Raw genomic sequence first — 26,276 nt, forward strand, 5'->3', positions numbered from 1 at the left:
CCTCTGAACCTCGGCTTCCCCACCTGTGACATGAGGGGGGCAGGTCTCTAAATGACCTTTAAGGTAATATCCTACTCTGACATTCACTATTGTGGTGGGGGAGGGGAGGGGAGGGGGCTGGAGTGTTGCTTAGGAGTAAATGCTCACTGACAGCGAGCCGGGGATGTTGTTCGGAGAGCACAGCTGGGAGGTAGGGGTGGGGTAGGCGGGGCTGTGATATATCTGACCCCTAGACTCAAAAGGAAATGATTTTGAAAACTCGGCGGAAAGGTTAACTTTTGGCTATGGCCAAGACTGGAGGCAGAAGGCCGCAGTAATTTAGGGCGGGCTCTATAAACCAATAGTCCCAATCTTGATGAGAAAGAGGTGGGCTGAGACCCCAGTGAACCAGTGTAGTGGGCAGTAGGACTTTGTGAGATTTTTTTTTTTCCTTTCTCTCTCTCTCTTTGTCTTTTTAGAGCCACACCCATGGCATATGGAGGTTCCCAGGCTAGGGGTTGAATGGGAGCTACAGCTGCTGGCTTACACCACGGTCACAGCAACACAGGATCAGAGCCGCGTCTTGGACCCACACCACAGCTCACGGCAATGCTGGATCCTTAACCCACTGAGTGAGGCCAGGGATCGAACCTGCATCCTCGTGGATACTAGTCAGATTCCTTTCCACTGAGCCACGGTGGGAACACCTTCCTTTCTCTTAATTTGGCAGTTGGCGTGTGTGTGTGCGCCTGTATGTGTATGAATGTGGGTTTTATACAAATAAGTCATGATTGTTACAGAAAAGTTGGACTCTCTGCAGTGTGATGCTCAGGACCAAAGGAGTGACTGCTCCTTGTCCCCCGGTGTCCCTTTTTAAGAGGCACTTGGACAAGCTGGAGCATGAGCCGGGAGGACCTCAGCGTACGAAGGATGAAAGGATCCCATAGGATGAAGTGCCGAGGTCACTGGAGATCTTTGCAGAAGAGGAAATTCTGCCTCCATCACAAATCCGAAGGACCATCATGTAGCACAGGGGCCAGCTTTGCTTTGATGGCCCCAGAGGGCAGGACCATGGACATTGCAGGAAGACAGCTTCGGACCATTAACAGGATAAACCATCTAGCAGTGGGTGGTCCCTGGGGTGGAGGCAGATTCTTGCTTCCCCTACATGGCTTCTGAGCTCCCTCCCAGCATGAAGGTTCTAGGGAAATAAAAAGTGACTCCAAATATAGATGATTCTAATAATGGGAAATAGAGTCAGGGCTCAGTTAACAGGGAGCAGAGTAAGCAGCTTGAAATTAAACTGGTAAAAATGATTAACAGTAAATTTATGAAAAGGTTCAAATAACTATAAAACATTGAAAATACCCATAGTTTCATTGTAACTGAATTTGCCAACTAGACTGTGCCCCCATCTCCCCCACCCCCAATTATTATGTTGAAACTCTAAGGAATGTATTTAGAGATAGGGCGTTTAAGGAGGTGAAGTCAATGAGGGCAGAAGGATGGGGCTCTAATCCAGTCTGACCGAATAAGAAGAAATTCCAGGGGTTTGTGCTCAGAGGAAAGGTCACATGAGGACACAGTGAGGTGACGGCCGTCCGCAAGCCAAGGAGACAGGCCTCACTCCTTGCAGCAGAAACCATCTCTGCTGGCACCTGATCTTGGACTTCCAGCCTCCAGAACGGTGAGAAAATAACATTTCTGTTTAAGTCGTCTAGTCTGCAGTATTCGTTATGGCAGCCTGAGCTGACTAATACGCGGCCGGTGACATGGGCCCTGCAGAAGGTGGTAAGAAACTAATGTTTATCTGCCTGGGATGTGTGCAGACCTGAGTCTGAGACACTGAGTCATGACCACAGTGAGAGGTCACTCAGAAGATGGGAGGAAAAGGCAGTGAGAGGCCAGTGGGCAAAACCAGACAGTTCGTGGCACTGTGCTTCATCGTCCAAAAGGCTGCAGGGAGAGCTAGAAATTCAGGAAGAACGTTTTCTTGGTGCTGCACTGAAAACAAGTGGGCTTTCCTCTAAGATATATATATTTTTAAAGAGAGTTACGCTAAGAAAATAGGCGATGACAACAACTTCAATAGATGGCAACCTTTTGGCCATTGTTGTCTTCTAGCAATTTACACAATGTTTTGTGTTCCTGACCTACTATGCTTGTATTATTTTTACCTCCTGCATTTCCAGAATAGTAAGTGTGCTCCTGAGTGGAATGCAATTGCATCCGAGTCGTTTCTGGTTTGTGCCATGGTGTCATGGTTTCGAGTACTGTCACCTCCCCATCGCCCTGGGACAGGCAGCAGGCATGCCACACCTGCCCGGCTCTCCTCCTCTCAAACTCCTCCCCCAACCTCAACACCAGAAAAGCCCTCCGGGTCAGCCTGCCAGGACATGCCTTTCCTGGCCAAGAGGGCACCTGCTGGCTGTGTGAAGAGGGGTCAGGCAACAGGGAACTCGGCTTTAGTGTCTTGTTTCCATGGGAGGGAGAGGTTTACCCCGGGTGTGAGCCGATTTCCCAGTCGGGGTGAACGGCTCCTAAGTGCTTCTTTCCCAGATGAAAGCCCCTGAAGACCTTGTAAGAGCAGAATGGCCGTGGGGACTGAGAGAACGGACTCTTGCCCAAGATCACGGATCCTTACCGCGTCGGGGGAGGTAAAGGGAACAGCCGGGCAGCCTGAGGGTCAGAGAACGGACTTCAGGGGCCCTTCAGCATGAATCACTAGCTGAACCTGACGAGCCTTGTGAACCATTTGCGTAAAAGCGTGCGTGTAACTCCATGGCAGCGAGTCTATTGAGAAGTCACAATTCCAGGTCGCTAGCTCTTATCTCAAGCATTCTCCCTAAGATTCAGCATTTGCTGAATGACCCGTCTTCCGCCTGCCTCCTCTGCATGAGTCTGTCTGCCTTTAAAGGCTCAGTCTGCAAGGACCTCTCCTTTCTTGCTCCTTAGCTCCTATTCCTCATCCCCCGGTCCCCCCAAGTGGAGAACAGGCTCCTCCAGGGAGACCTACCTCTGTCTCTCCCAGCACCTGGCATGGTGCCTGGCACACTGTGAGTGTCACCACAGGGCCCCATGTCCACTAGGAGCTGAGATGTGTACAGGGCATGCAGGTGGCACACTGCCGCATATCTTTTCCCAGGAGAAGTCAAGTGTGGACTCTGCACACAGTAGGTGCCTAATTCAGCACACATTAGTCGCTCAATACATGCCTAGGGGTGCAGCAGGGAGAGAGGTACCATGGCTCATGCCTGTCAGTGGCTTCTGAGTGTTAGTGGTTTAGAACCAAAAGGTCCTTCATCCCTGCTGGTGTCCGCTTGGCCATTGCTCCTGAGAGATGACAGGGCTTGGGACCAGGGCAGCTGACTGCCTACTGGGGGTCAGCCCCATTTCCTGAAAGCCCTGGAATGGAAATGTTCCCTCCCTTTGCTCGTGTCTAAAGAGCCCTCTCACTCCTGTTGGCACCTGGACTCCCCCGGCCCTGCTTGTCAGTGTGGGCCAGAGCGGGACTTCTGGTCTGGACGATGCTCAGCAGAGCTCTGGGGCGGAAAGCCTGTGAGCAGTGGGACCCCGAGAGGGCGTACACAGGCTGGGGTGCAGAGGCCACCTCCTGCTCCGTGCATGACCCCGTCTCTGGGTGGTCTGACCGCTTTGCTGCATCTTTCCGCTTGCCTGGTTCATTCATTGTCAAATGATCTGTTAACAAAACCGTTAAGCCCTGGACAAACCTCCAATTAATGCTTAACAAACCCCTCGAGGACAGAGCCCTGTGAAGGGAAGGAGGGCCTTCTGAGGCAGGCTGGGGCAGGTACCATCCGGGCGAGGAGGAAAGACCTCGTGGAGACAGACTTTCACCTTCCGCGGGCTCTGAGACACGTCTTTTCTGGGGGCACGTGTATGTGTGTGGGGGCCGGAGAGGGAGACGTCCAGGTTAACGGTGGGATGGGGGCATTAGATCCAGAGCGATGTTGAGTGCTACGTCAGGCAGATCTGGCAGATTCTGGATAAAAATAATGGAGATCCTGAACCAAAGGTGCTCCAGAGGTATCTTTCCCCCCAGGATTCTTTAGAATTTACAGCAGTGGTAGTGATAACAACGGCTAACATCACCGTGTGTACACTATGTGCCAGGCACTGAGTTAAGACTCTCCATATGTTCTTATGGCCTTAGTATGTCTAAGAGGATGGCACTATCATTATTTCCATGCTACAGATAACTTAGTGGCTTAGAGATACCAGTTTTCTAGCAAAGTTCATTGGGTGAGCGGGTAGTGGAGTTTGAATTCTACCCAAGCAGTCTGGTGCAGAACCTGGCTCCTGGCCACCTTCCATGCTGCCAGCCACATGCTCCTGTCCCCGTCTTCACCTGCAGCCTTGGTTGGTGGGTCTGCAGGAGTGACATAATTCTATTTGTCCCTTCTATTGATATGGCCATGGAGGAGGACCCCTGCAGTGTCCTTGGCACCCCTAATTCAAGCTGAATGTCAGAGGATGCTGAGAGCCTCTGTGGATAGCTAGGAGGAGTCCCCTTAAGACAAAGAGCTCGTGGAAATAGAGAGAAGTTCCCAGCCACGGGGTGCTTCCTTCTTGTTGTCAGGGCAATGGTGGACTGCAAAAAAGGTACAATGAGAGAAGGCAATTTTCTTCTGTACAAAGTGGACCTCTGGGAACCAGGCAGTTTGAACATCATGATGTAACACATGAGACTCTGGAAGGCAAAGTGGTCTTTGGCTTTCTCACATGACCTGAGCCCCTAAAAGGCCATGGGCACTGGAAGATGGTCCTGGTACCAGGAGTGAAAAGAATCACAGCAAAGACTGTTATAGTAATTACAGCATTCTAGGCACTATTCTAAGAGCTTTATGTAAAATGGCTTGCTTAATCCTCACAACTGTTAAGAAGCAGATTCTAGTATTATCTTCCTTTTACAGAAGAGGAAACTGAGGCAGAATTTCAGATCCCACAGGGATTCTGGGGCACATATTTTGATGGAGGTTCTGGGGCACATATTTTGATGGAGGTGCTTGGGCCCAGGGGAAACTTTGGAATAGATGGACTTCTGTTTCGGGAGCTTGGGACAGGTGTGGGGAGGGGTGACCGTGACACTGCAGAATCAAGTCTCACACCAACTCTCCTATATGCTGGGCTCTAAAGTACCAACCTACTTTCACCATGCAAAGTGAGGAGGTGGCTGGGGCAAAGTCACAGAACCCCACCGGATAATTCCCAGGCCAGCGCTTTGTGCCTGCATTCACCGAACTCTTCTTGAGCACATCAGCTCCAAGCACGGGCGTGGGTATGGGGAATGGCATGGGATGGAGTCCCTGCCTGCCCTCAACCCAGGGGCTTGCAGTCTAGTTGGGAGAATGACCCCAGAACAGGAAAACGGTATCACAGGCAATCAGCCAAGGGCCAGAGCACAGCTGGACAAGGGATCACCCAGGCAGTGGGGTGGCTACAGGGCGGAGAGGCGAGAGATGAAGGGCGGAGGCAGGCAGGAGCCAGATCCTAAAGTATCAGGTCAAGGGTTGGGCTCTGTCTTTCGCGCGGTTGGAGGCATTCACTGGGGAGTGACAGGACCAGACCTGTGTTTTGAAAAGACCACTCTGGCTGCAGCACAGACCCTGGATGGGAGGGGATGCACTGTGGGCCTGGAGGCCACTGATGCAGGTCAGGAGTGATGATGGTCTGAAAGAGGGTTGGGGATGGAGAGGTGAGGACCAATCCAGAGAGGCAGAGTCAAAGGAGTTTCCAGACTCAGTGCGTAAGGGCAGAAGGGCAGGTCAAGGACAACCACGGGCTTTGACCCTGAACTGCATGGTGTCCTTTCTGAGGCAGAGACACAGGAAGAGCAGGTCTGTGGGAAGAGGATTTCGGTTTGGACATTTCATGCCTCTGGGCCAACCATGTGTGGGCCAACAGCTTTATCATGTGCCCCCAACTTCTTCCAGGATATTTACTGAGGAAGCAGTGTGCCCTGGCATGTCAGAGGCTAGTGCAGGGAGTGATGAGATCTGTGCTGGGTGCTAGGGCTGGGGGGAGCAGTCCTGATTCCCTCTGCCAGGAAGGTGACTCAGCCTGTTCCCTTTCAGGGATGGGGCCATGGCATTCCCGTTAAGCAGCTTGACCAGGGGCTGCTGCCCTGTGAACAAGCATGGGCTTCTTCCAACTCCTGTGCGTTGCCCCTGCTCTCTGCCCCTTCACCAGCTTCTCTCTACGGAACTCCCCAGACACAGTTTAGCAGGACCTGTTTTTGGTGATATGTGGGCACAGTGTGGTCATACCCAGGATCCATTCTGTCCTCCTCTCTACCCAGTGACTGTGGTACTGTCATTCCATTTTCATCTTTTATTATTTTCTTTTAGGGTCACACCTGTGGCCTACGGAGGTTCTCAGGCTAGGGGTTGAATCAGAGCTGCAACTGGCAGCCTATGCCACAGTCATGGCAATGCTGGATCCAAGCTGCCTCTGTGACCTAAGCTGTAGCTCATGGCAATGCTGGATCCTTAACCCACTGAGCAAGGCCAGGGATTGAACCCACATCCTCATGGATACTGGTTGGGTTCTTAACCTGGTGAGCCACAAGGGGAACTCCCATTCCATTTTCAAGATGAGGAAACAAAGGCTCAGAAAGGTTGGAGGACTTGCCCCAATAACACAGCTGTTCACTCTGCATCAAAGTATCTTCAGCAGATCTTTGCCACCCGGGGAGGCCAGGAGAGCTGCTGTTCAAGCTGAGGGCTCCATGAGGGCAGACAGAACTCCACAGGGTGGAGGACCAGGGTCAAGATTGGAACCGGAGGAGATGCAAGCCCCACAGAAAGCGGCTGTACACACCCCACTGTGGGACTCCTTGGCCCTGAGAATTCTTGCGGCCCCTCAGCATAGGCCTGTGAAATCTAAAGTCGAAAAAGACAAGCCTGTCAAATTCTCCACCTCCGGTCAACCTGGACTTTGCTTTCTGGTCCAGAAGCAAGAGCGAGCAGGTGCAGCCTGGCTTTTCTCTCTCTGGACATGCACGTGCAAATACAATCACCTTTCTGAACCTCATCACGAGGCCCAGTGTTTGGGGCTTTAAAGTGTCTCTAGCCACGCTCTTAGCCACCAAAAATCCTTTGGAGAAGAAGGTAGGGGCCAGAATGACATCAATAGCCTGCACCTCTGCTGTGACACACACAGCTGGGCTCACGTGGCACTGGTGCAGTGACGCCGGACCTCCAGGGCTCAAAGGATCTGACACTGGCCACCACCTCTACCCATGGACTAGTTCAGGCGTTCCAATCCAACAAGACCGGCGGCTCGGGTATTTTATAACAGGATTCGAGTGAAATAATCTTTTTTCCTCCCTTAGCACTTTGCATACATGCAATCTACTTTAATTAGCTTTCAATATATAATCTGAAAAAAAAAAAAATCCGACAAATTGCTCCCACCTCCAAATTGTTCTTCGAGAAAGGAGGGATTACCTTGCGAGTTTCTTAAAAAAGAATCTATATGTGTTCAGTGCGTTGAAATAACACTCATTACAGTGAGCTGCATGCAAGCTGGTCTCTCTAGTCAGAGAGGAGAGACCATCGCTCGACCTCTCGCAAATCAAAAAGCACTTCCACACTGCCTTTATTTTTCAATTGGTTATGTTTTAAATGAAAGCCCCACTGCCCTTTTTGGGAAGGCAAACTAACAGCACCCCAACTGAAATTTCAGCTCCGTCTATGGGAAGATAATTACAAGAAACAAAATGTGAATTGAAAATCAGGGCACTAATGAAGTCTAAAAATACCAGTGGCCCATCCTTCTGGCTGGCAAAGACCTGCTCTTCATGGAGGGGGATCTCTCCGTAATTACTCAGCCCCGCAAGAGGCCAGGTTGTCACGTCAAACAATAGTAGGAAAAATCGCGGGACTTTAATGAGCTAGATCTCAAGGAGTTCTGCGGTGGATCTTATTATAATGCTGGGCAAGCTTTCAAACAGAGAACAGGAGAAAAGGAAAGTTCTTTTTTTTTTCCAAGGAGAGTTCTGACTCGTGTTGATGCCACCACGCAGGGCCACCCGGTTCCCGCTCAGAGCCAGCTGCCTGTCAGTTAGGAGTGTGAAATCCATTGGGCTTCGGAGATGTAAAAATCCCTCGGGGCAAAATTAAAAGTGACCCAAATCCAAGCCCACGTGGTCTTGGAATATGATCCTCACACAGCAAGTTGCAAAGATTTCGTTTCAGAATTCAGGTTTCTTATTTTAAAAAAATAGGCGGTTGTTTGACACTAGATCTGACAGACAAATTATAGCTTTAGCAATAAAGGCTTTTAAGATTAGAAATGAAAGGAGAAATTACCTAAAGGAAAAAAAAACCCACCCAAACCCCCTCGGGCTCGAGCGTGGAGGCATTGCTGGGTACCTGCTTCATGGTCTTTCTTCACCGCCAGTAGAAGGGGGTGAATCAGCTGATGAGGGCCATCAATAGAGAAGCGAATTAAATGTTATTTCTGGGGAAACAGTCCGCTCCCTGGAAACGTATGGAAATGAGCGTGATGGAGGGGGCACGGGCTGGAGCTGGGGGGGTCTCGCTGGTTTACCACAAGGCAGGGCCCTGATCACTTTGTAGGCCCTCCCTGGCCCTCACCTATCCCTCAGTGTACCCTGAAGGGGCTGGAAGAGCAAACCGCACCAGGGGTCCCCTCTTTTCTCCCCTCCTGTCTGTGGGCTCAGGTCACGAGAGAGGACGGCTCATGCATCGAGCCCCACACAGATGTTACAGGGGTGGCTCTGCGAGGGCCCGTGGGACCTGTCTCTACCGCTTATATCTTCCTGATGTTTTGGGCTCAGGTGCCTAATGGTGATCAGATGCACCTGCACCCGGCAGCTTCCGGGAGGTGGATCCCAGCTCCGTACGGAGCCCTAAACCAGGAACCGGTCCTATCTAGGCCGGGTAGCTTTTTGCACAGAACAACTCCTTTTCCTAAGGGCACGCCTGAGATTGGCAAGTCGGCAAGACCTTTCGTCAGTCCTAGGAGGCTCACTGGGATGGGGGGCGGGGACGCACCCCACGGTGGGGAGAGGGAAGCCCCCACCCAGGGCTTCGGCACAGCCGTGGGAGCAGCCGGGACACCCAGTGCCCAGTGTGTCAGAGTTGACAGCATGTAAATGGCAAGGAAGTTTTTCTTTTTAAAGGGAGAGGGAGCCTAACCAAAACAATTCAAACAACAAAAAAAAAATCAATTTAGTCAATTTTTTAAAAAAAGATCTTAAACAAAGCAAGAGTTTACCAGAATTTAGATGTAATTTTCTATAATTTTGTCATTTAAAACTAGTGCTGATTTCCAAAACAAAGGCAGTTGGGGCGCAATCAGATTGGGAATTAAACCCAGCAGAGATCTAGACATGGCTTTGTTGTTGGGACGCTTGGCAAGGCCTGGAAATTGCTCGAAGTGATAAAGATAGAGATTCATGGGAGCAGGCTGGACCAACCAGAATGGCTGATGGGAGTTCTAGCTCTGCTAAGAGTCTGTAGGCCCCCCTCACCCGCAACCCCCACCCACAAGTAGGGAGGCTGAGAAGTCACACCTGCGTTCACACTTCCTAGACCCTCTACTGTTCTTTCAAAGGAGGCCTGGACACCCAGCAGGGCAGATGGCCCATTATATATCTTTGGCCCTGGGTCCAGACTTGGCTGCCTATCCTCCTCCACTTAGCAGGAACAGACGCCTGGAGGGCTGGAGCTCTGGGGGTAGGCAAGTCTGGTGCAGATAAGCCCCACCAGCCTTGGCCTGTGGCCCCCGCTGCTCCTGCCCACCCCTCTGCATTCTGGCTACAGCCGTCAGGGGTGAGGCTGGTCTGCGGACACCCTTGGCCCTGACCTTCCAGTTGGGGCTCAGCCTAAAACCACATCCTGGTATCCCCCCCGCCCCCCCCGCACCCCAGGCTCTGTTCTCGAGGATCTGCCTTGGAGCTCTCCTAGATGAAAACCACCCTGGGCTGTGGGGAGACGGTTAGATGAAGGCCAAGGCTGGAGGTGCTCTTTCTTGCTGCCTCTCAGAGCCACCCAGGGCTCCTTGGAACACAATACTCAAACTGGCTCACAACAATCCAGGAACGTCTTCTGGGCCTCACCTCGTGCCCCAGGAGCTGCTCCCATCCAATGGCGTGGTGGTGGGTGCTTTTCTCGGGGGTGGGGTGGGGGTGGGACACTGACAGTTCATGCTCAGGCTGTCCTTGTGAGTGGAACATGGAGAAGGCCCCCCAAGGACTGTTCTAAGGAGGCCTAAGAGGAGCAGAGGATTCCTGCTCATTCTGCACTTGGCCTGGACTCAGAGGTGAGGCTGGCCCGGGGCTTGGGCTGAAGGCGGAAGGCCCCAGGACCCTGCAGGCTCTCCCCTCCCCGCCTCTTCTCTCCCACTCGCATTTCCCCCCCTTCCTGGCCCTGCCCTTCCCCTTCCCCTCTGGCTCCTCCGTCTGAGGCCAGGCTGTCTTGGATGAAAGCAGTTGGCACTGTGATAGTGAGCACGGCGGGCGGCACGGATGTAGGCACACGGGGGCGTGTGGGCGGCAGGACTTACCCTTGGGGTGCCCGGGGTCGGTGAACTCATACTTCCCCACGCCAATGGTCCGTAGCATCTGCAGCCCGTGGGCCGAGTCTGACGTGGGGGGCCCGTTGGTGGCCGGGGCACCGCTGGGGAGGGTGGCAGACGGCTGGGCCGGCGGTGGTGGAGGCAGCAGGGGCCCTGCCATGTGGCCGTTGCCCACGGCGGTGGGTCCGGGGCGGGCCACCTGCCCTACACCGGGCAGTGTGGAGACAGCCAGGGGCTGCGGGCTGGCATACAGGGCCTGGGCAGGCATGTTGACCACCACGCTGCTCAGTGGCTGAGAGGGCGGCTGTGGGAGCGAGTAGTGGCCTGGCATCAGCGGGAGCTGGGGCCCCACGTGGGGAGGCAGTGAGGGGGTCACCCCAATGACCGGGGCCTGGACGTTGACAGCCGGGCTGAAGGTGGGAGGCTGGGCCACTCCATAGGAGTGTGCGATCAGGGCAGGCTGGCTCCCGGTGGCCACGGTGGTCCCCCATGGCCCTGTGCCTGCAAGGGAGATGGAGAGATGTTATCTGCCGGGACGTTCACTCCGCAACCCCGAGTGCCCCCGGCCCTGCGCTGAGGGCCAGGGTCACGGGGGTCAAGATCCCTGCGTCCAGGAGCCCGCAGATTAAGTAAGAATCTGTGACAACAGGGGCACCCAAAGGAGCACATTCCAAGTCTTAGCGACACGACTCTAGGAGCTCCGGGGAGGAAGCGCAGTCTGCCCGGGAGAGGTTGAGGGGCGACAGAGTAGAGGGAAGAAAGTGGAGACTTTCAAAGAGATCTGGATTCAAATCTTGGCTCCTCCACTTACTGCCTAAGAGCCCTGGGCAAGTCGCTTATCTTCTCTGAGCCTTTTTCCTCACATTCGTCAAATGGAAGAAGCAACGCCTACCTCATAGGTCTGCTGGGAAGAATTGAATGAGGAAAATGTATTTGAAAAGACTCCCCGAATTAGCAGAGTGTCTGGCATGTGTTAAATGTTTCACACGTGTCGGTGTTTTTCCTTCCTTTCTGGAGAAGCACTGTCTGAGAAAGGGGAGGAGAAATCTGGACTGTGAAGACAGGAGCTGTTTGCTGGGCAAGGGGAGAATACCAGAGCCTGGAGCCGTGCAAAGGTCCTGCGGTGCAGGAAGGGAGAGCCAGAGGTGGGGTAAGGGAAGGCTGCTCTCCACGGCCTTGCCTGGTGTGGGTGGCTTTGTCCTCAAGCAACCTCTGTGTGGCCAGCCCTGGGGGAACAAGGGAAGTCCATTTTGGCCCTTAACGAAATGGGGTTGAATAAGGGGGTCAGATACACTTCCTGAGATCCAATTCGAGATGCAAAGCCAGCTGTGCCCAGGTGAGGCAGAGCAGGGCCCAGAGACCCCTGAGCTCAGCTGCCACTGAGGGGACCTGCGAGGGCTTGTGAGTGAAGCTGGACGATGCTGTGACAGGGAAGGCCGGTGTGAGTCACCTCTGACTAAGTCCGGGTCTTGTCTCTGTCACCTAAATGCTTGTTTGTTCTGATGCCTCTGGAGCAGCAGCGTAGACGGAGGAAGAAGACTGGGAACCAGGGGGCTACTCAGCACTGCCAGCTCCAGAGGCTAGAAGGTGGGGCTCGCAGCTCTCACAGAAACACAATTTGAGGCAGGGCAGGCGCCATGATGGCGGAGTGACTATCTTGCCACCAGGGGCTACTGTCTCTGGGGGAGTCATCCAAGGTGGGAGCTGCCTGGCATGGTGGTGGAGAGCCAGACTTGGCTTCAGACAGCCAGCACTTCAGTCCTGGTTCTGCCCTCCCTGGCTCAGGGACCTGAGGCATAAGCCTTCCCCGGTTTCCTCCTCTGCCACGGGACACTCTTACCACTTCACGGAGCTGCGCGAGGGCACACAGAGCAAGGCACAGAGTAAGTGTGCAGCGATGGTGCTGATTTTGATAATGAGTGAGGCTGGAGAACACTAGACGCTGACAAATGTCAGTGAGGCAGTGCCAGCAAAATTCTAGAACGGGCTGCTAAGGGGGCTTGTCTCCAAGCCCGAAGAATAGTATCACTGTGAGCCAGCCTGGTGTCTTAGGACAAGGCATGTCACCTGAAGCTCGGTTCTCTTCAGGATTAGCCAGGGAGCCTGGAAGAAGGCACCGGAACTTCAGAGCACAACTGGCCAGCTCTTGGCTAACTCTGGTGAACAGACAGAGAGGTGGGGCCACAGGCGATTGATTCAGGAGCCAGGGAATGGCCCAGAGGATGCTGGAGACTTAAGGGGAGGCCTCTGGTGAGGTGCTCACCATTTTTCTTTTATCAGTGATTTAGATGAAAATATGGAAGACATATGACTGAGTCTGCAGGTGACAGAGTATTGGAGGGTTAGGTACAGGTTAGCAATGAAGACAGAACCTAAGAGCTGCTGAGAGAGTCATAAGGAAGACATCAGCAAGGTCTTGCCCTTGTGTCCCCACATCCAGCTGCTTAGGCCAGATTGCGTGGGGATGGACAGGGGTCAGAGGGGCTGCTGTGACAGTCCTGGGGGGTCTCACTGTTGAGATAGCATGTGGTGTGGCTGCCGGCAAAGCAGAAGTGCAGTAAGGCTGCAAGGGTCAAGGGAGAGGGGCTGCAGAGCCCTTGCGGGTTCTTTGTGTTGGGTCCTGGGCATCGACGGATGCAGAGAGAGGAACCCCTAGGCAGGTAAAGGGGCTGGAAGCCATGGGCTCGAGGGGTGGCTGAAGGACTAGGGGTGGTCAGCCTGCAGAAGACCTGGAGAGGGGCTGGGCGGGGATCTTCAGATACCTGTAGGGCTGTGCTGTGGATGGCCAAGCCTGCGTGTTCTGTGTATCCCAAGGGGAGATCTGGGACCAATTGCGGGTAACAGGGAAGGGTTTTTTTAATGGTCAGAGCTGCCAGAAGAAGGCCTGAGGTGCTACAGGAGGTGGTGAACCCCTAAGTCCCTGGGGTATGGGGGGGTGGAGCCTCCCCAGTTCTCATAAAACTGTCAGCCAGGCAAAACCTCACTAGAAGGTGTGACTTTGGAAATTTATGAATCAGAGTACTGAGGTTTGGGAATGACTATTCGAAATAATTCAAAGCAGATTTAAAGTCACTCCTATAATGTCACTCTCACTCCCTTGCCCTCCTTACTTTCTTGAGTAACAGAGAAAGGAGTAGTGACACAGCTACTGCCCAGGCAATCGCACAGGGTCCCACCACCAGCCCTCCGCCCCTGCCCCTGGTGCAGCCTCAGGTCCGGGCTGCTGCGGGCTGCAGACGCCTCAGCTCCCCGACCCCTGGCCCCGAGTGTAGGTGTCTCTTTTCACCCAGAAGCACACACCTGGATTGTCGCTCTCCCTCATCTGCTTGGAGGGTGGCTCGTCGGTGTCCCAAGGCGTGGACTGATTGATGGGCGTCTGTCCCCACCGGATGCTGGTCGTGAGTCCCTGGGACTGATTGTCTGCTTTGGAGATGCCGGGGGCCTGGGGAGAAGCAGAGCAGGAGGCTGAGCACTGCTGGCAAGGGTCCTGACCTGGCACCCACCCCCCAGCAGTAAGTACTCCTGCTGCCTGAGCCTTGGGACCAGAGGCAGAGACCTGGCCCCCACCCAGCCCCACAGGGAAATTTCAGGGCATTCTCATGGCTGCAGCCATGGCCGCTGTGAAGCTCCCACCTCTAGGAACACATTACCCAACCGGTGCCTCCTTGGCCACCCATGCCACCTGAGCTATCGGAAAGGAAAGAGCACTCTGTGCTGGGTGAAATGAATCGCCCCAGTCCTTGGGTCCTTAATAAACTGCAACAACATCCATGGGTATGTGTTGAGCACCGCATGCATACTCAGCCCAGGCCCAGGGCCACCATGTGACACATGAGAAGACGGCTCTCCAAAGTGCCACCACCAGGCCCCGTCCTGCCCCCACACCAGCCTCGGACACTCAGACATCCCACGCCACAGAGAATGTGGGAAGGTAGGGACCAGGGCCCCTGGGAAGTCAGCTTAGGTCCCAACTCCAGGGCTGGGAAGCAGGGAGCATCTTCACTGGGAGGCTTAGCTCCTCCCGGCAGGAAGCAGGCGGGCTCCCTGCTCCAGGATCTCACTGGCTAATTTAGATATTTAGATTAATGAGAAAATAAATCTCAGGGCGAAAACAAACATTAGGACAGCAGGATGGCTTTGGTCTCCTGATCTACCACCTTACGATGGAATATTATATAATCATTACAAATGATGTTTACTAAGCATTTTCAATGAGATGGCAAAACGCTCACACTATAGTGTTAAATGAGAAATTGACACAAATAGAGCCTCATCATGTAAAATAATATGTGCAGAGAGAAAACTCCCAAATATTAGCAGGAACGTTATTGTTATTACTATTTGGCTGTGCCTGCAGCATGCAGAAGTTCCTGAGCCAGGGACTGAACCCACGCAACAGCAGTGACCTGAGCCACAGCAGTGATAATGCTGGATCTTTAACCACTAGACTACCAGGGAACTCCAGGAATGCTATTCTTGGGTGAGGGATTAAGGGAAACTTCTATTGTCTTGTCTACACTTCTCTGTGTTTGCCAAATTTTCTACTATGGGCATTACCATTATTTATGATATTACAATATTTATAATAAGCAAAAAAAAAAAAAAAAAATCTCCCCAACACAGAGAACTCGGATGTGAGGGGGTGAGTGTCTTAACAGAGGTGGTTTCAGGAAGAGCGACCACAGCTCCCAGCAGTGCAGCCACAGACCAACCAGGTTTGGGGTGCAGGGTGAGGTGGGAAGGGGTGGGGGAAAGACAGTTGCCCACTGGGGACAGTCACTGAAGGCCAAAGGCGCCTCAAGGGGCATCTGCAGGCCTCTTTCAGCGGAGGCCCCAGCGCTCTTGACGCCAGCTGGAAGCGGACTCGGTGAAGCTGGTGGGGTGCAGCGCCCCCTCCTGGGCATCTCTGAGCAGCAGGACTCTCCTCACTAGGCCGACTGCGGCGGGAGGGTGGCTGGGCTTATTGGGGCTTTGATGCATAATGCAGATGACAAACAGCGCCTGCATCAGGGCCTGCTGGGAGGAGCAGGAGCGCATCCCATTAGGACCCGTAGGCTGAGCTGAGCTAATTGCATTAGGCTGTACTTTATCTCTGGCCTGCATTTCAGATGCTTCGCTTCTGTGAGCAGCACAGGAAACAAAGGAAAAAAGTGACCCTCCTGAGGAAAGAACAATTCGGCGGACACGCTTCCTTATCAGAGGCCTCTGCCCCATTTCTGTCTGTGGGACAGATGGGAGCTTGGGGCGGGGGGGGGGCGAGGGGGCTGGCTGGGGATTTAGCCGCAATCACACAGTCTTGAGGAACTTAAGACCCAAGAGCGCAGCTACTACAGCGTGGTCTGAATAGACAGCTTTCCAGGGTGCCCTGTCGGCAGCACACCTTTCCCCCCCCCAGCAATTCCAGGCTAGGGGTGGGGGCTGGTGAGGGCTGGGGGGGGGGGTGCTGGCGCAGAGGCGCAGGGGTTGCTTCCCCATAATAACAGGCTCGTCAGGGGAAGGAGCCAGTGTGATGTCACATTCAGGGCCCCGTTTGGGGGTGCCGTTTGAATGCGGAGAGCCCAGCCTCCTCACCAGGCCCCTCCTTCATTGGCAATGCAACAACCCCTCCCGCCAGTAGGGGGCGCTGCAGCCCCTCTCTGCTGCCTGGAATTCTCGGAGGCCTCCCAGGCAGGCGGCAGGCTTGGTTTTCCGGGTCCTCCTGCAGTCGCCCCTTTCCCTCCCGCTCAAGCCCCCCAGCCTGGTGACTTGACAGAGTGGGCAAGGGCTCTGTGAACGCGGGGCCCGGGGCCTGACCCAGACAGCAGCCACTCCCATCAGATGGGGTGGTTGAGGTCTCCTCCTTGAGACTAAAACTTCAGGAGTTCCAGGTTTTGCCCTAAAACTGGGGGCATTTCTGGAAAACTGCACACTCCTCCTTGGGCCCTGGGTCCCGAAGCACTCCTGCCATCTCACTCACTTGTACTTTTGCTGGTCAGTTGGTTTGTTCTTCAGGAACCAGCACTGGGCCCCTGCTTTGGGCCTGGCTCTGTGCAAGGCGCTGGGGACTCTGAGACTCAGCCCTGCCCTGGAGGGGCTGTTCCCAGCTCTGCAAACCGGGAGCTGGTAAGCCGAGTCACACTCCAGAAGGAAGCCAGGGTGCTGGGGATGCAAGGGGGTGCTGGGGTGGGACCAGGGTGCTGGGGCGACTGTGCTGTGGCTACAATAGGCCTGCTGTCTGCCTGTGTCTTTCATGACTATTACAAGTGAGTTCTTATAGACAAGAAAGCAGTTCTGCTCTGAAAAGGAAAAACAGCCTACTTTCTGTTTTTTTTTATTTTTTTTTTTCTCTAGGAAAAATAAATAAGGACATTTCTGTTCTGTTTGGCACTAGTAACTTCTGAAGCTATGAGCAACTTGCAGTTCAGGACTTTGTATTTATTTTATTGAAACAAAGAATTGAACCTGCCTTCTTCCACTCCATCCAGAAAAAACATCGACAGCAGCTGTGCACTTTGCCGAGGCGCCTGGACATTGCAGGTGCTTAGGAATGTTGCGGCTGATGATGTGACTCAGCTGGGCCTGACCAGAGCCCCGTCCTTCTGCAGAGGGGTCCAGGCCCAAGGTAAACTCGAGGTTCCCTGGGTTCTGGAGGCTTCTGGGGGACTGTGTTCGGGTCCACAACTCCAGCTCTGAACTCGGCTCCTACTGTGACTTTCTGTCTTGGATCAGCGTCCCCAAAGGTCCACGGCTCCACCAAAGACTCTCCAGGCCAAATGGCAGGCCTCCCCAGATTTCCCTTCTCACCGGGGGCTGCCAACCCAAGGATGCACGGACACCTGCCAGCAGAGCAGCCCAGGGAGGAGGGGAGAGGAGGGAGCCTCCTGTCGCCCCCTCCCACTGCCATCACCGAGGACTCAATCAAACCACAAAGACATCTGGCCTTTCCCCAGTTTTCCTGGCCTTGCTTCTGCTCCTGTGACATGATGGCACTCGGCACAGAGAGGCACGGAGAAGAGCCCTCCTCCTGCCCGGCGCCGCGGAGTGGCCCTATCTGCCCATCATCTGGCCGGAGCAGGCTTCTCTCTGCTTCCCTTTAATGAGATGCTAATGGGATGCATCATTAACGCAGCAGCTTTTAAACCCCGAGCTCTTGTAAATTTTCAAAGGTCACATTTTTACGGTGGCTGACAGCATCCCGCTTCTTTCAGCAACTGAAGAACACTAAGGACCCCGATCCTTTATGGATGAAACTCTCTGTGAGGGGCGCCACGGGCTGAAGCACCTGCTGTTCAGGGGGCTGGGAACCTCCACCTGCGACAAGCCTCCCGGGGCCCCCCTGGCTGTGCTCTACCAGCTTGGGGAGAACCAGTTACATGTTGCCTACAGAGCGGCACTGGGGCCCTGCTCCATTCTGGAGCCGGTGTGCGGGGCCGCAGGTAGTGAGGATGAGAAGGTGCCTGGTGGCGGGGCCGAGAGGACTGACACCACTGGGGAGGCAGCAGTGCTTTTCCTCCCACAGAGCACCCATTTGTTCCCAAGGCTGTGCACCCACGAAGCTGCTTTTGCTAATTTGTCCAGAGGGAGCCTTTTTTTCTGCTGTGCACAGTGGTGCCATATAGGCCAGTCAAACCCCAGGTGGTCAGGGAGGTTTGAAAAATGGCAGGAGGGGACTCCCCAGGGCTTGTTCTCAGCCCATGCTCCGTGCACACGACGATCACAGCCTCAGAATACTGCCTTTCAGGGACGGTACCGACCTGTACTGGGAGGGGGCGGGGGCGTTCCATGATGGCAGGACCCGCACAGTGCCTGGCCCAGCTGATGCCAGCCTAGTCTGGGTGCCCAGGGAAGGAATGAATACAGGCAGGGTCTTGGCGCTACAGTGATGCCCAATAGCAGGAGTGTGTGCGTCACTGTTGGTTTACAAATGCATGGATGCATGGTGTGCACTGCAGGAGAGGGAATCATAACAGAACAGAGAGGTGAAATGGCTTCGTGCGCCTGGGAAAGCTGATCCTATGAGTTTCCCTCGCTGGGGAGGTGATGTTTCCAGACTGAGGGGGCCTCCTCTGCTGGGACCCCAACAACCATTGCCCTGGATGATGCCGGAGTCTGTTCAGAGGCATAATGCCCAATCTTCTGACCCCTCGCCCAGTGCCTGGACAGGGTGGGGGATGTGGGGTCTGAGGCCACCTCCTGCCTCTGTGGGGCTGGGGCATCACTTGGAGAAACCAGAACTCAGCTCCTTCCATGGTTCACCCAAGGGCATCGGAAGAGGGTGAATCCATGAAGCCTGGAAGTTAGAGCTGACGTTGGAGCACAGAAGCTTGTCATGATTCACTCAGGCAGAAGCCCCTCTCCTGCCGAGGGACCTGCCTCCACAGACTGGGACCTGCAAATCTTGACACTCTTGTCCCTTGTGTGGTGTGGCAGCACTGGCAGGGACTGCCATCTGCTGAGCGTCCCTGAGTACAGCCGTCCCTTTCCCTCACAGCAGCAGTGACCCCATGAGAGCCCAAGAGATCCTGGAGTCTCCCAGCCTTCACTTCACTTTAATCGACCAGACAACACTTCTGTGCTCCCCCTGGGCCAGAAGCACCACTGGACACCAAGGCACCCCCCAGCTGGGTGGGGGTTGGAGTGGGAATCGGCCTGGATGAAAACAGAAGCCACAGGGAGGACAGCAGTGGGCAAGCTGGGGCTGGCTGCACTCGGAGCTTTATCTGCAGCCTCATTTTTATCTCACGACTACTCATAATTTCCACCTAATTTGGGAAAGACAAGCCTTGGTGAGACACCCCGGTGACCCCTGGCTCTTGATTCTGAGGGCCTCTCAGGGAGCCTGGCACTACTAAGGCGAAGGCCCAGGAAGGCAGTTCTTACTTAAAGGAGTGGCAGGCTAATGGCAGACTCTCAGGCGAGGGGAAGGAGGGGAGGGGGTGTGGTGTCTGAGTTTTTAAGATTGCAGCCTAGGGGTTTAAACCGAGTCGGCTGGCTGTCTAGGGCTCGCAGGTTATCCACAAGAGCACGGTTCCAGGATCACACAGGCAGAGCATCAACCACCTCTGTGGCAGGGGCCTGTGCCCACAGGAAGATTGACGGGGGGTGGTGGTTAAGAACGAGGGCTTCTGGACCCCACCTTCGGAGCTTCTGAATCAATAGGTCTGGGGTAGGGGCTCCAGAAATGTGGCTCTTTAAGCAGCTCTTAGGTGGCCTGGTCCATGGACCCCATTCTGGGTTGCAACGGTGGACCTGAGGTTCAAGTTCGAAGGCCCTTGTGCCTGAACGGGGGGAACCCGGGGGCTGATGCTGATGGGCCGGTCCTGATTGGGACGGATTTGGTGGTCTTGCTCATGTGGCTCATAGGAGCCAGACAGGTGACACCGCCTTCATGGACTCCGGTGCCCCATCTAGGCTTCAAGGGGCCAGAAAAATGCGTTGACAGACACCAAAGCTCTAAGTCTGCGACCTCTGGGAAGAGTGCATGACACTCAGGAGTCTCTCAGTTCTCCTTTCTTGATTGCTACCGAAGTACAAACAAGAAAATTATTGCAGTGAAATCCTCACGGGGGGTGGCGGTGGGGAGGCTCGCCCGGGCTCTTCCTGCCCCCATTAACCAGGCTGCCCTCTCTGGCCCCCTGAACCCAGGCCGTGCCCTTGGCACCCCTTCGGAGTAGCGCCGTAATGTGCTCTGGAGCCCGATGAAATTTCTAATAATACTAACCAATGATGTGTTAAATTGAGACACTTCTGGCTCACATGCCGGAAACTGCACGATGGTTTAAAGGACCAGTGCTTACCTTTCTCTATCAATTTGCTGCTAAATTACTGCTTTCGGAGCAACTTACAGAAAAGTAATTCTTTATTTAAATTTTAATTTCAAACTTGTCATTTTAAATATATATTCAGATTCCAATCATATTACAGAATATGATGATGTCTCTGGAGGCCAAGTGTGCCCGCCAGGAGCCTGGCGGGGGCAGAGGATGTGATGGGGGGAGGGGGAAGGGGGCAGAGAAAGGAGGAGGCAGCTTGGCGAGGGCAGCAGTGTGCTGGGCTGGGAAACAGCACTGCAGAGGCCAGTGCTCAGCCTCTAACCTGGCCCTGGGATCCCAGACAAATACTTTAAGCGGAAACCATCCTGCACCCTCTCTCGCTTACTGGACCGCCCCACGAGGTCTCAACAACCCCAGCCATAAATGGATGCCAGGCCCAGATGCGACGGGGCTGCCCAACCTGCCCCTGTGCTAATGGCTCAGGTCGTTTGAGCGCCTCCTACATGCCAGGCATGGGCGTGATGTGATTTCTTTCCCTCAGGACAGCCATGTTCTCACCTTCATTTTGCAGTTGAGCATAAAAAGGTCCAGTGATATGAATAATAGCTAGAGTAGGACAGGTATGGGGCTCTACCCCAGGTCAGTTCTCTCTTAAGACCCTCGGAAGTGCTCTGTGATGGCCGGAATGTCAGGCCGCCCCTCTCCAGCCCACCCCTGCGGGGGTTGATGGCCCCATAAATGGGCTTAGCCACACCAGCGCCGTGTCCACACCACCCCATTGGGGTTCCACTTGGAATCCCTCCTCTGATGTCCACAGGAGTGTCTGCCATGGCCTCTCCCTCCCCCACGGTGTCCAGCCCACGTGGGCCCCCTGCTCTGACCCTGACGGCATGTAAGGGCTGGGAGCCAGGTCCCCTGGCCTTCCCTCATCCCTCCCACCCCCTCAGACCCTAAGCCGCCGCTGGCGTGTTCCGCCAACCCCGGCCAGTGAGGCCTTGGCCCTCTCCAACGGGGCTGCTTCTCCAGTCTCAGACCAGGGCAGCACAGACGGACACCTCCGCCCGCCTCCAAAGCTGGCGGTGCGCTTCCAGCCTCCACCTCCCCTCTCTCCCTCTGTCTCCACCAGCCCCTTCCCCTTGGCTTTCCATCTCAGGTATTGAAAAATCCTTGTTCTGCCCATTCAGCCATGTGCCCTCGCTGCCGTCCCACCCCGCCCGCCATGGTCATCCCCTCCTTGGGACTCAGGATACCTGGTGGCACTCTTGTTACCCCGCGGCTTTCACACCTGGACTCTTTCCACCCCAGCACTTCAGAGAAACCATCCCCTTTAAATGGACAAGTGCCAAAGCCAGACGCATGCTCCGTCTCTGCTCCTTCATTCTCGAAACTCTTCCCTTCGCTTTCTGGACCAATGCTTTTCCTGGTTGTCGTGCTGTTCCCTGGCCTCTTCTCTTGCCGCTTCTCTGGTGTGGACGTGTCCAGGGCTCACGCCACTGTTGCTCTGGCTCCTCCTCTCAGGTCCGCCTGGGCCCCATCTTCTTTCATAACTATTTTTTCCGACATGAAACATCCGTGCGGTACCCATTGTCTTTGATAGAACCCAGCTTCCTATCGTATTCTGGAAGTAGGTTTGCGTTTCCATTTTCCAACATCAAAGTCTCTACCTTGGACATATTTTTGCTGAAAGTTCAGCTGCGATGGCCTCCCCGGCAAATGTAAAGCGACTGCGGCCGGGGCGGGTTTTTGCTCCGTGCTCTCCTGTGTGCCCTGTCCAGGCCCCCAGCCCCTTCCTCCCAATGGATGGGCCTTGTGGACAAAAGAGATGATACATCTGGCGGAACCTTACAACTCCAAGCTTTCAACTTTCCTCTAACAACTTTCAGCTGAAAACTTCTTAGTCCCATTTCCAAGTAACTTTTCATCCATTACAAAAACCCGCAAAATTTTCAAAGGGGCTTTGAAATAAGATCACCTAGAAAAAAAAGCCCATCACAAACGAAAGTCTTTGAAAAGAAAGAGGCCTTTCCTGTGCTTCAGCTCCCCTCTGATATCAGTCTCCCTTTCATTCTGCTGAAAGGTGCAGGGCAGGCCTGGCCCTCAGCAGACGCCTGTGATGTGAGAGAGCCAGTGGCCCAGACGGACGGACGCGGACGAGTGAGGGGCACCTGCTCCCAGCGCTGGGACGGGCCTTTCATCGCCCCCTTCAATCAGCCCTGGCGGCTCCCCCGACAGCCGTGTTCCTTGTAACCTGCCCGGCCTGCTCAGAGGCCCCGCCGCCCTGCCTGCTCCCGCTCACCTCCGCCCCGGCGACAACGCAGCAGCTCCCTCCGGAGCACCGTGACCCATCTTCATTCTTGTCGCCAGAGTGGGCGGGAAGGTGGGCGAGGCAGGGCAGCCCCGCTCTGATCTTGGATGGACGTTTTCCAGAAGCCGGCCCAGCAGGTGGTGGCTCTGGGACCACCCCTCGACCTCCCAGCCTCAGAGCCCGTGACATGCCCGTCCTCCCGCAGGTCAGCTCCAGACTCACAGACACACATCAGACAACAGCCGTTTCCAGGAGCCTTTGTTATCTTCCCTTGTGCAATCCTCGGTGAATCTGGGGAGGCGGAGGCCCCTGTGAGGGTGGCTGAGCTAGGAGTGGGTGCGGGGGCACATGTGGGTCTGTTGTGAAGCGTGTGCTGATCCGGCCTGGCCCTCCGAGGGCTGGCACTCAGAGCGCCCAGGATGCATTCAGAACCGGGCCTTCCTAGGGTTGGTTCTCCACCAGCCACGAGGGGAAGCAGCAGGCCCTGAAGGAGAGCTGGACCTGGGGTGCCGGCCCCTCTGCCCTGCCCCCCTGGGCCCTTCCTGACTCTCCCCAGAGGCCATTCAGGACCAAAGATGCTTTCCTAGCATGTGGGACCCACTGGAGCCAGAAGGAACCCCAAGAAGGAGTACGGCCGCATGTCTGCAGCTCCCCTGGGGGCCCTTCCTCAACAAACGCCTGACGCGCCTATTCAAACCCACGGTCCACCTTTTGAGGTGTGGGCCTGGATGACGCCTTCCTTGTTTTGTTACAGACAAAGCACTGAGTTCTGAGCCCTCTGCCTTGTGACGCATGCCGCCAACTCTCTGGGCAGAAGTCGACTGAGAGCTTGACTCTCACGCCTGGCAAGACGGTCCTGACACAGACGTCTTTAGCGATCTCCTTAGAAGCCTAATAAGAGAGAGGACTGTGGCAGGGTCACTCCGGGGCCAGGCAGGACAAAGAAACAAACAATGCAGCACAGATGTCGCTGCCAGGCGGCTCCTCAGACGGGGCGGTGCGGCTGAAGCAGCTGAAGTCGTTTCAGTGCTGGGACTTCAAGACTCACTGAAGCAAGTCAGTGCCCGAGTGTGCGTCTCAGGACACCGGCCCGGCCCTGCAGTGGAAGGTTCCAAAGTGCTCAGCAAGGGATTCCTTGGACGTCGTCCTGCGCTGCCTGGTACTTTCTCTGTGCTTTCTCAGCCCGGGCTCTCGATAAGGAGAGCAGTGTGTGGCCGGGCAGGGTCCTGAGGCAGGGGGGGACCCTCTGGCCAGCTCAGCTACATCAGTTCAGAATTGAGGCAGATCAGGTGATTTTTTTTTTTTGTCTTTGTCTTTTTTAAAATATTTATTTATTTTTGCTTTTTAGGGCCACACCCCACGGCATATGGAGGTTCTAGGCCAGGGGAAGAATCAGAGCTGTAGCTACCAGCCACAGCCACAGCCACAGCCATCAGGATCTGAGCCGGGCCTGCGACCTACACACAGCTCACGGCAACAATGGATCCTTAACCCACTGAGTAGGGCCAGGAATCGAACCTGCCACCTCGTGGTGACTAGTTGGATTTGTTTCTGCTGCAACACAATGGGAACTCCTTTTTTTTCCTTTTTAAAAGGAAATGGCATCATTCAGCACTAGCCCATTTTTTTTTTTCAGGCTTCGGGAAGCTTGCTGGGGCAGACAGGTTCTGGCTAAATTCCCTGGAGGTCCAGGTGCAAAAGGAAAGCGATAAAATCCTTAAGATGATGATGGGGTGGTGGGGGCGAGACAGGGAAGCAGGTCCTCTTGCAGTGGAGACACAGGCAGACTTCTTCTCCGGGGTGACATGCGGGGAGGAGCGGGGTCCCAGGGGGCCAGGGCAGTGTAAGGCGCTGGCCCTGCCCTGCAGGAGGATGGGCAGGCTCTGTACCATGCCTGGGCCCTTGGACCTGACCCACCACAGAGACGGCCTGAGGGGCTTTCTGCCTGGGGCTGCTTGCTGTGGCTCCTGGGTCAGGGGGAGGGGACCCCGGACAAGTCCCCTCCACTGACACCCCTGCCTCAGCAGCCTGCCTGGGCCAAGGCCTCCTTCCCTTCATGTCCTCGCCGTGCTGCCTGGTTACCACGGCTCCAGCCATTCCTCAGGTGCATGGGTCATTCATTCCTTCACTCACCCCACGCTTACTGAGAAGCTCTCGTGTGCTCGAGACAATGAAAGAGCCCGGGTCCTGGGGGAGGGCCCAGGCAAAGGGGAGAAATCATCATTATAACAGCTAATATCTGTCAAACCCTTAGACGTGCCCGCTTACAACCCTCAAGGCCCGAGAGCTCTTTGAGGCCAAGGGCAGTGTGTCTAACTCCATGCCACACTGTATCAGTCAGCGCGGGTTGGCATGATAACGCACCACAGATTGGGTGACATCATGACAGAGATTCTCACAGTTCTGGAGGCTGGAAGTCTGAGATCAGGAAGTCTGAGGGCTCTGTTCCTGGCTTGCAGACAGCCACCTTCTTGCTGTGTCCTCACATGGCAGAGGGAGAAAATTCGAGTCTCTCCTTCTTACAAGGATGCTAATGTCATCATGGGGCCCTCCCATCCTCATGTCTCTAAACCACATGATCCCCCAGAGGCCTCGTCTTTAAATACCCCCAACATGGGGGCTAGGAAGTCAACCTACGAATCTGGGGGGAACGCAATTCAATCCCTTGCACCCACAGAGCGTGCACGCAATGGGTGTTGAGAAGATGCTTGCTCAGGCGACCGAGCTGCTTCTTGTTTCTCCGCCCTACTTTGTCCACCAGACCCTGGGGGTGTTTCCTGGAGGGCTACCCACAGTCCCGACCAGCGTACGCTGGGTCCTCCCACCCGCCCGAGCTCTAATTTTCCGGTGGTTTGCTTTTTTCTCTCACAACATAATCTCCATGATCTCTAGTCTTTCCCGAATGCTGTTGAAAGCCTTGTTGTATTTATCTCCGGAGAATCCGCCGTGCCCCTGTGCAATTTTCCATTGTCATGGTTCATTTTAATTTCCTCTAAGGCTGTTGGCCACTCTCGTGTTCAGAAATAGCTTGTTCCACTTAATAAAAGCGCTTAAATATGCAGACACGAGAAGTTTCCTTTGCTTGCTCAACATCACAGTAAGTGGAGTGAGATGCACGCCCTGCCTTGTGCCACGAGGCCGAGCGCACACCAGGTGGCTTCCCAGGAAGGAGGAGTGCGGAGTCAAAGGTCCGAGGGCAGAAGCAGGAGCCAAGAACCTCTGGTGAAAACCCAGCTCGTCGGGGTGGCCGCACGTGGCGTCGTTCAGCTGACAGCTCATCAGTCTCCAGAGGGCACATCCCAGCTCCGTGATGCTCAGAGCTCCGGCTCTGGAGGTGGAAGGCCTGGGTTGGAGGCCTGGACCACCTCTAACGTGCCTTGTGACTTGGCACAAGTCAGTTCACCTCTGGGAGCATTTGCTCCGTCATCCAGAAAACTGGCCTGAAAAGCCTCCTTCCAAAGCCTGATTTCGGTGAGCAGTAGAAACCCCCCATTTCCAGGGCTCATCACAGAAGCTGGGGCAGAGCAGGGGGCTCAGCAAATGGCAGCTATTATTACTATTATAGCTATTATTACTATGGGGGGCAGAATGCAAGAAGGAAGCCGTGCTCATGGCAATCTTTCTTCCACATCCGTTTTCTCTGGGTCGCTGGAGCCAGAGAATCCCCCGCAGGC

General features: G+C 54.7%; 1 protein-coding gene and 1 long non-coding RNA gene across 10 annotated transcripts in view; one reads left to right on the forward strand and one right to left on the reverse strand.

The window, feature by feature from the left end:
• KLHL29 (kelch like family member 29) overlaps positions 1–26,276 on the reverse strand; it is a 306,457-nt gene that overhangs the window by 51,947 nt on the left and 228,234 nt on the right. For all 9 annotated transcript variants that reach the window (XM_085019780.1, XM_085019779.1, XM_085019778.1 and 6 more), the window contains 2 exons: positions 13,846–13,987; positions 10,534–11,046 (listed from right to left, as the gene is read on the reverse strand). In XM_085019780.1, coding sequence (XP_084875906.1) covers positions 10,534–11,046; positions 13,846–13,987 — 655 coding nt within the window. The remainder of the gene's footprint in view (positions 1–10,533; positions 11,047–13,845; positions 13,988–26,276) is intronic.
• On the forward strand, positions 16,222–25,665 carry LOC146404935 (uncharacterized). Its single transcript, XR_014842520.1, has 2 exons — positions 16,222–16,647; positions 16,876–25,665. It is a non-coding gene; the product is annotated as an uncharacterized LOC146404935 (long non-coding RNA).

Source organism: Sus scrofa, chromosome 3, assembly GCF_054392235.1.
Source record: "Sus scrofa isolate SSC_HxYL_T2T_F1_AM1 chromosome 3, Sscrofa_HxYL_maternal_Yorkshire_Landrace_v2.0, whole genome shotgun sequence".
In the NCBI taxonomy this organism is placed as follows: domain Eukaryota; kingdom Metazoa; phylum Chordata; class Mammalia; order Artiodactyla; family Suidae; genus Sus; species Sus scrofa.